Source organism: Pan troglodytes, chromosome 10, assembly GCF_028858775.2.
Source record: "Pan troglodytes isolate AG18354 chromosome 10, NHGRI_mPanTro3-v2.0_pri, whole genome shotgun sequence".
NCBI lineage: Eukaryota > Metazoa > Chordata > Mammalia > Primates > Hominidae > Pan > Pan troglodytes.
In genome coordinates, this window is record NC_072408.2 from 42,919,455 (window position 1) to 42,927,907 (window position 8,453).

The window sequence follows — 8,453 nt, forward strand, 5'->3', positions numbered from 1 at the left end:
CACAAAGTGGCATCCAATCACTCCAAAGGGTACAAGCGGGAGGATCACTTGAGGCCAGGAGTTCCAGACCAGCCTGGGCAACATAGTGAAATCCCAACTCTATGAAAAATTCAAAAATTAGCCGGGTGTGGTGGCACTGCTGGGATTACGGATGTGAGCCACCGTGCCCAGCCTCAGTTAGTTTTAAGATGCCCATCCTTACCTATACGGGTGCTTACTCAGGGGCACCTCTTTCCCAGATGGGAACTTCCATGATCATTTACTCAACTTCTAGCCAGACCTCTAGCACCCTAAAAATCATATCTCCATTGAGTGAATAAACAGAGTTGAGGGCACCATAGGTTTGGAGGATGAGTATGGCCTGGGGTTGGAGGAAAAAACTGTGGGTGGGAAGCCCTGGGCAGTGGGCCAAGGGTGTAAAGCAGCAGGGTAGGGGAGGGCCAGATGTGTCTCCCTGTCTCCTCTGTCCTCTGTCTTTGGCCTAATTTCCTCCTCTGGTTCAGATTTCTGCTAATGATCAGTCAGGGACCTTTTGAACACCAGATCGCTTCAAGGCAAAGATTCCACAATTCCCTTGTAGGGATCCCCACAGCCTGTGACCCATCACATCTACTGCTCCCTCCTCTGTCTCTGAGAAGTGTTTCCAAGAATACAGATCCCTCTTCCTTCTACACCCCAATCTATATGAAACCCTCAGGGGTCAGAGGTGGTTTCTGCTGGATCAGGGATGGGACTGTTGGGTTAGGGCATTTGTGCACAATGAAAACAGCCAAAAGAAGACAAAGTGACATCCAATGAACTCTGAACTTTTTATTGGCCTCCTGCTCCCCAAAGGGTACCCTGCTTCTGCTGGCTTAATGCCTCAGAACTTTGGTGTCATTGGTCTCAGACACCACTTTGCCATCCACTATCCGGCGGGTGGTGGTCTTTTGGATGGTTTGCATGGAGTTGCTGCTGTCCAAGGCATCACCAAGACTGTAACAGAAGACCAAGCCCAAGTTATAAACAGCCCCGTGGAGTAGAAGGGAGACAAGAAAGGTAGAGGGAAAAAGCCTCCTGACCTCTACCTTTATCTCCAAATCACCCTCAGCCTCTTCCTCCAGAAAAGGGAAACTCAAGGCCAAACTTCATTTGCATACTAAGTACAGCTAGGGACAATACTTAGTTTGCTTTCTTCAAGGGGGAGACCTCTGTAACTGTTACTCCCTTGAAGACACAGGAGCACCCACGGAGCAACGGCCCAGTGCTCAGTGGATACCAGTGAACAGACACATGGGGTGCTTCCAAAAGCTCAGACTTTGGGGAGAAGTGATCTCCTGATCCCAGCACGTGTGGGTAGGAGAGCCCCACTCACTTAAAGTCCTCGCCATCTTCCAGCAGGCGGCGGTAGGTGGCGATCTCAGCCTCCAGCTTGACCTTGATGTTCAGCAGGGCCTCATACTCCTGGGCCTGGCGCTGTCCCTCTGCCCGGGTCTGTGCCAGCTCTGACTCAAGGTGCAGCAGGATCCCGTTGAGCTGCTCCATCTGTAGGGCGTAGCGGGCCTCCACCTCCCTCAGGCTGTTCTCCAAGCTGGCCTTCTGCAGGGGCACAGAGAGGAGGGGCAGGGTGAGCCCAGAGTCCCAGGACTCCTCATCCCTTCACTTTTGGAAACTTTTTTGGGCACCTGCTATGTGCCAAGTACTGGGATAAGGGATAGGAGTGGAGGGAAATGCAAAGAGGAAACTGACTCTTTCTGAGCTAAAGGAACTCATGATGCGAGGGATAGGATTTGGGTTGAGACAGGGTTGGGCCTGAGGCCAAGTGAAGGAGGAGCTGGGCAGGTGATGTGAAGGCACTCACCAGATTTCTCATGGAGTCCAGGTCGATCTCCAAGGACTGGACTGTACGTCTCAGCTCTGTGAGCGTCGTCTCAGCAGCTCCAACCTCAGCAGACTGTGTGGTGACCACTGTGGTGCTCTCCTCAATCTGCAGGGTGGGGACAGTCCATCAGGCCCCTCATTCCGTCTGCCTCCCTCCCACACCTTGGCAGCCATCCCCTCCCCTCACGCACCTGCTGAGACCAGTACTTGTCTAGCTCCTCTCGGTTCTTCCGAGCCAGCTCGTCATATTGGGCCCGGATGTCTGCCATGATCTTGGCGAGGTCCTGAGATTTGGGGGCATCTACCTCCACGGTCAACCCAGAGCTGGCAATCTGGGCTTGTAGGCCTTTTACTTCCTAAAGGTGACAGGGGCAAAAGTGAGGAGGGTTCAGGGTCAGAGCTCCAACAAGGCCTTTCTTCTGTGATTGCCTCTTCTAGGAGGCCTACAGTTGGAGAAGAGACAGGAGGAACCCCTTGGCTTGCACTCAGGGCAATGCCAGTTCTGGCCTTTCTACTCCGGTGGGTAGAAATGCCACCCACTCACTGATGGTTTCTCTGTAACTTCACCCTGTTCCTTTATCCACCCTCCCCTTCACAAACCTGCTCCTTCTACCATCTTTTAGGAAGCGCTGCCAACTCCATCTGCTGTCATTCCTTTATCACCCCCAGCTCCTAGTGTTAGCTGCTTCTACTTCTGTTCTGATCTCATTTTCTAACCCATATCATTTTGACCTGTAATTCAGGTGAGCCAGGGTGTACTCGACCCCCTGAGAATGCTCTTCATCAGAACGGTCTTATTTAAGAAGAGCCCAGGCTGCTATTTCTAAACTTCTTAGCAAGGCTACTTGCAGTTGGTTTGTCTCGTCTATTCTCCGACCCAGACTTCTCTTGGCCCCTCAATCCCTGGCCTGGCCAGTGGCCCCTGCTTGCCTCTTCGTGGTTCTTCTTCATGAAGAGCAGCTCCTCCTTGAGAGCCTCGATCTCTGTCTCCAGCTGCAGTCGTGTGATATTGGTGTCATCAATGACCTTGCGGAGCCCATGGATGTCGTTCTCCACAGACTGGCGCATGGCCAGCTCTGTCTCATACCTATAGGAGTGGAGGTGATCAGAGGGGCCCCTATCTCTGATCCAGAACCTTCTCAACTCATGCCACCTACTAAGAGAAGTTCTGTGCCCATTGCAAACCAGCAACTTGAGTCAGCAATTAGGTGGTAATCCCCTGAGCACCATTCTTGGCACTTGGAGGACAGTATTCTTAAACGGGGTTATACAAATGAACAGTTAAATGAATACACTGATGGACCCTGACTCTCATCCACCCACACCTAACAGGATCCCACTGTGAGCCCCTAACTGACCCAGCCTGGGGAGCAGATCCTTCTTAGCTCCACCCCTGGACCCCCAGCTCTCTAGCCCCCAAACTTACTTGACTCTAAAGTCATCAGCAGCAAGACGGGCATTGTCAATCTGCAGAACGATGCGGGCATTGTCCACAGTATTTGCGAAGATCTGGAGGGATTGTAGAGAGAGGTTGTTCCATGAATAGAAAGCCAGGGATGGGTGGGGTGAGTGTGTAAAAAGTGTTATGTATCCTAGTGAAAACTTCCTGGTCCCAGGAATAGCCAGAGGCTCTCCCTGGACACCTATCCCTTTTCATCTAGCCCCACCCCATTCCCTCCTTTCCTGGATTCCCACATCCCAGCACTCTGCCCCTCTTGGGAAGCCTCAGCAGGCTGGCTAGCTGGCTGGCCTGCCTGCCCAGATGTGAGTCGCTACTAACAAGTCCTCTTCCTGGCCCTCTCCTGGCATTTTTTCCCTAGTGCACCTGGTCACTCTGGGCCCCCTACACCCTGGATTGGCTCCTCCCAAAGGAAGGCCTCTTGTTTACTCCTAGATGACTCAGCCTTAGCCACATCCGCTTAACCCTCCAATAGTCCCCATTCCGCCAGAGCCAGTGTCTCCTCCTCTTTACAGGCCTTCCCTTACCTCCCTCCATGCTGTCCACTTCCTCTGTAAAGCTCTCAACCCTGTCCCCTTCCCCCTCTCTCCTGGGAAAGAGCCCTCCCATGCCTAGCTGCTGCTCTTAGGGACCCTGTGGCTAGGTGCGCGGATGGAAATCCAGGTATGCCCAACCCCCTCCCGGTGGAGTAGGGGTTGGGGTGGTTATGGAATGACGGAAAGAGGCAAAGGAGTGTATAATTGGAGGGTCAGACAAGGCTGGGAGTTGAGGTCCCTCCCACCCCTTACCTGAGCCCTCAGGTCCTCGATGATCTTTAAGTAATGGCTCCAGTCTCTGACCTGGGGTCCCTTCTTCTCCAAGTGCTCCCGGATTTTGCTCTCCAGCCTCCGGTTCTCGGTCTCCAGGCTCCTCACTCTGTCCAGGTAAGAGGCCAGGCGGTCGTTCAGGCTTTGCATGGTCTCCTTCTCGTTCTGGATGCCTCCCATTCCTGCCAGACCCCCGGCTATCCCCGTGGCCAGGCCCCCGGACCCCATGCCGCCCCTGAAGCTGGTGGAGCGGGACACGGAGATCCGGGAACCAGAGCCCCCAGCGCCTGCATAGACGCTGGCCGCGCTGCTGACCGGCCGGGCGCCGTAGCTGGGCGCCTGGACAGAGCCCAGGGACCGGTAGTTGGTGGAGAAGGTGGAGCGAGTGGTGAAGCTCATGCTGTCCGGGGAGAGAGAAAGGACAGGACTCAGGCTTTGCGGACGACGGTGGCGGCCTGCGCGAGCCGCGCGACCCGAGTTATATCGCAGAGTGAGGCCCCGCCCCCGCCCCGGAGCCGCTTCGGAAGCCGGAGCCACAGGTGGACGGCTCGGAGCCCGCGCCCTCTGCCCCGGGCCGCTCCGCCCCGGGCCCCACCCCCGCGCCCTCCGCGCAGCCCTGCCAAGCCCCGCTCACCCCCCAGAAACGGGGTGGCCAACCGGGCATGGACACGGGCAGCAGGTGTTGTTGGCCCTCGAGGCTGCTTTCAGGGCAGGAAATGACGTTATTATGCTCTTCTCCCCCAGGTGGAGGAGGTGCTGGCGAGTTTGAAATTTGGGAGTCTTGACCGGGCGCAGTGGCTCACGCCTGTAATCTCAGCACTTTGGGAGGCCTAGGCGGGCGGAACACGAGGTCAGGAGATCGAGACCATCCTAGCCAACATGGTGAAACCCCGTCTCTACTAAAATACAAAAAATTAGCCGGACGTGATGGTGCACGCCTGTAGGCTCAGCTACTTGGGAGGCTGAGGAAGGGGAATCGCTTGAACCTGGGAGGCGGAGGTTGCAGTGAGCCGAGATCGCGCCACTGCAGCCTGGCGACAGAGTGAGACTCCGTCTCAAAAAAAAAAAAAAAAAAAAGAAAAAAGAAATTTGGGGGTCTGGTGGTGTGCGGGTGGAATGGCCTGTGAGTCCCTCTAGCTGTCCTTAACCTGCAGCCCAAATTATCCACTTGTGGAGGGGATCTTGGGGGCATCCTGGAGCCCCAGGAGTCCCGGGGAAGAAAGGCTGGGAGCTGGAGAAGAGGAGGAGAAGCAATGCCGAGCCTCACAGCTGCTTGTTTACACACTCACACTGCAGCTGCACCTGGCTCCCAAACACTCCTCGCCTGCCCACGTTTCCTCACACACACTCACACCCGAATCATACAGAGGTGTGCTCTCAAATGCACACACACATACATTCACTCAGCAAATAGGTGCAGACTCCCCAAAACAAACCCAGTCTCTGAGCCCCCTCCACCACCCTCCCCTCTCCCGACCTCACTCCCAAGGGCCTTGCCTCAGTGGAACACTGTGATTTGGACAGGGAATGCATCCTGACTTCTGCACACCGGTATATCACCTTTCCTGCATCCTTAATTAAACAAATCCTGAGCATTTACAATTCAACCAGTATGCATTCAGCACCTACTGTGATCCAGGCCCAATTCTAGGAGCTGGGAGAGAAGGGCGGTGACAAAAGAGACCAAAAATCTCTCGCAGAGATGATAATGTGTCCCACATCGCCGGGCACAGTGGCTCATGCCTGTAATCCAAGCACTTTGGGAGGCCGAGGCGGGTGGATCACTTGAGGTCAAGAGTTCGATGCCACTGCACTCCAGCCTAGACAACAGAGCGAGACTCTGTCTCAAAAAAAAAAAAAAAAAAAAAAAAAATTGAGACCAGCCTGACCAACATGGTGACACCCCTTCTGTACTAAAAATACAAAAATTAACCAGGCACAGTGTGTGCCTGTAATCCCAGCTACTCAGGAGGCTGAGGCAGGAGAATCGCTTGAACCCAGGAGGCAGAGGTTGCAGTGAGCCAAGATCGTGCCATCGCGCTCCAGCCTGGGCAACCAGAGCGAAACTCTGACTCAAAATAAATAAATAAATAAATAAATAAATAAATAAATAAAAGTAATGTGTCCTACATCGCATGGGGCCTGAGAGGACAGGCAGGCACTCCTAGGACCATCATAGCAGCGACCCAGCCCTGGTGGCCAGTGCCCCTCCCCTCTTTACTGGGACTTTTCTCCAGGCCAGTCCTTCCCCTGTCCCCCCTTGTAAGGGCTGTCTGGATTAGAAGCCTGGCCCCAGGGGACTGCATCCTCCAGGACGCTCTCCCCAGCCTCTGTGTGAGAAGGATGGAGGTAGGGAGGCTTTCATGCTGCCTGCCCCCTGAAGCTGAATGACCATCCCTGCTGAATGAAGTGTTGGGGGGAACCCTTAGGTGTTTGGCCTTCAAGTTTGTCAGCTCCAGCAGCTTGTTTTTCTGGCAGGGCCTGGTATGACACATTTGGCTGTGTTCTTTGCTCTGGAGTGGACCTATTGATTCTTATCGAGCTACCAGCTGAGGGGGAAGGGGAGGACAAACAGTAGGGCAGACCTGGGAGAGAAGGGACCCTGGAAAAGCCTGGCCAGTGGACCTGCCAGGTGGGAGGCAGAGCACAGATAAAGAGCCTGACCCTGGATTGTTCCTGATCTGTCACCTAATGGTGGGGAGATCCCCACAGTGCTCAATGGGAGCCAGCCAGGGGGCAGTCAGGGTGGAAGCTGGCCAGGGGAGGGTCAGGGCCTGCTGAAGGCTGGGAGGCAAACGGGATGCAAAATAACATACAAATGAATGCCCACTGGTTTTGCATACAAGGCTTCTGGGAGGTAAGAGTTTCCAGTCAAAGGGGTCTCTCCTGCTTTCACCTTTATATTCCCGCACTGGATTCCAGAACTGTCAAGTTGGGCAGTATTTTATAATAAAGTATGTGGAGTCAACAAGCTACGTACTGCCTTTTACTGTTATTGCTAAGCTTTAAGTCAGCCAGCCTGGATACTTTGCTAGCTGTGTAACCTTGGGGAAGTCACCTAACTCTGAACTTCAATTTCTTCACTTGTACAGGGAAAACAGTAAGACCTGTCCAGTCTATTTCCTCGGGTGGCAGTGAATGTGAGTGTAAATTGTCACTCACTCATTTATCAAACAAATACTAATTATTTGTACTGGAGCCTTCCTTCAAAGTAAGGAAGGCTTCAATATATTCAGGAGGGCAGATAAAGGGGGTCAATTTAATTCGAAAGACGGGCTCAAGGGATTTGAAGTCTGTCTCTCTGAGTCATTTAAAAACCCTGGGGCACTTTGAAATCTACCAGCAATCAAAACAGATTCTAGAATTTTTCTCCAAGCTAATTCCCAGGTCCTTGTCTGATTCCTGCCCCACCCCAACGGCTAGGAACCTTCTGGGACCTGTGGAGGTGCAGCGTGGGGGCTGGAGAGGGAGAGCTGCCAGCTAGACTTTATCTCTCCTACTGATGTCGATGGCCACATTCCTGACTTCTTGCAGCATGGGGCAAATACCGACCTCGGGCTTCCAGCACCAGCCTGCCCCTTTCCACCACTTCCAGATTCCTCTGTGGCTCAGGGCTTTTTCACTTTGTCAGAGAGCCTCTTGGAGAGCTGGGGTGAATGTCTCGGCCTCCAGATTCCCAGCACTAGGGTTCTGGGGTGGGGGTGGGAAGCAAGGTGGAAAGGGGGATGGCGTGATTGTGAGGACAGTCCCGGGAGAGGGTGGAGCAGGAGGGGCCCTGGTGAGAAGCTCCCAGAACAGAGACGAAGAGTAATGAGCCTCGGCAGGGGGGAATCCGGAAAGAGGGGAAATGGTTCTCCACCCACCATCAGTCCTGCATTCCAGCGTCCAGCAGAAGGGGAGTGGGAACCTGTGAGGCAGGTTTAACTTCAGAGTAGACTCAGAGATGACCCGATAGGGGTGGGTCAGCTCTTCCTGCCCACTCCACATTCTCCCACAAAGGGCTAGAGCTGATGGCTCTGGGGAAATTAGGTGGTGGAGAGATGAGAGGATTAGGGAGGATTGGAAGGCCTGCAGTCCTTCCGCCTTTGCTTTAACATTTAGGCTGGAAATTCCTTGCTCAGCCTGGAGGAGGGAGGTGTTCGGAACAGCAACTGAGGTGTAAGGATGGGGTCTATACACAAAACAGGGAGAGACTGATTCCCATCCTCTTCTTTAAAGACTGAGGGTGACTCCAGTGTGTTGGAGACAGTGAGAAGGCCCTGTGGTGGGGTGGGCTGGAGAGAGGAAGGGATCGCCTGGGAGGCTCCCCTGGGCTCCTTTCAGCTACT

At 54.0% G+C, this 8,453-nt stretch overlaps 1 protein-coding gene across 1 annotated transcript; it reads right to left on the bottom strand.

Annotated features, from left to right (window-relative positions):
- Nucleotides 1-795: 795 nt before the first annotated feature.
- KRT18 (keratin 18) lies at nt 796-4,690 on the bottom strand. Its single transcript, XM_509083.8, has 7 exons — nt 4,108-4,690; nt 3,287-3,369; nt 2,791-2,947; nt 2,052-2,216; nt 1,841-1,966; nt 1,355-1,578; nt 796-975 (listed from the first exon to the last, which is right to left on the bottom strand). The coding sequence occupies exons 1-7, from the start codon at nt 4,522-4,524 to the stop codon at nt 855-857; spliced, it is 1,293 nt and encodes a 430-aa protein (XP_509083.3). The 5' UTR covers nt 4,525-4,690; the 3' UTR covers nt 796-854.
- Nucleotides 4,691-8,453: the final 3,763 nt, after the last annotated feature.

Bases quoted from the DNA above. Each gene is read 5' to 3' on its own strand.
- KRT18 (XM_509083.8), bottom strand. From the start codon at position 4,524: ATGAGCTTCACCACTCGCTCCACCTTCTCCACCAACTACCGGTCCCTG. The intron at 3,370-4,107 runs GTAAGGGGTGGG...CAATCCCTCCAG, and splicing joins TCGAGGACCTGAGGGCTCAG to ATCTTCGCAAATACTGTGGA. The intron at 1,967-2,051 runs GTGCGTGAGGGG...CCCACCCTGCAG, and splicing joins ACAAGTACTGGTCTCAGCAG to ATTGAGGAGAGCACCACAGT.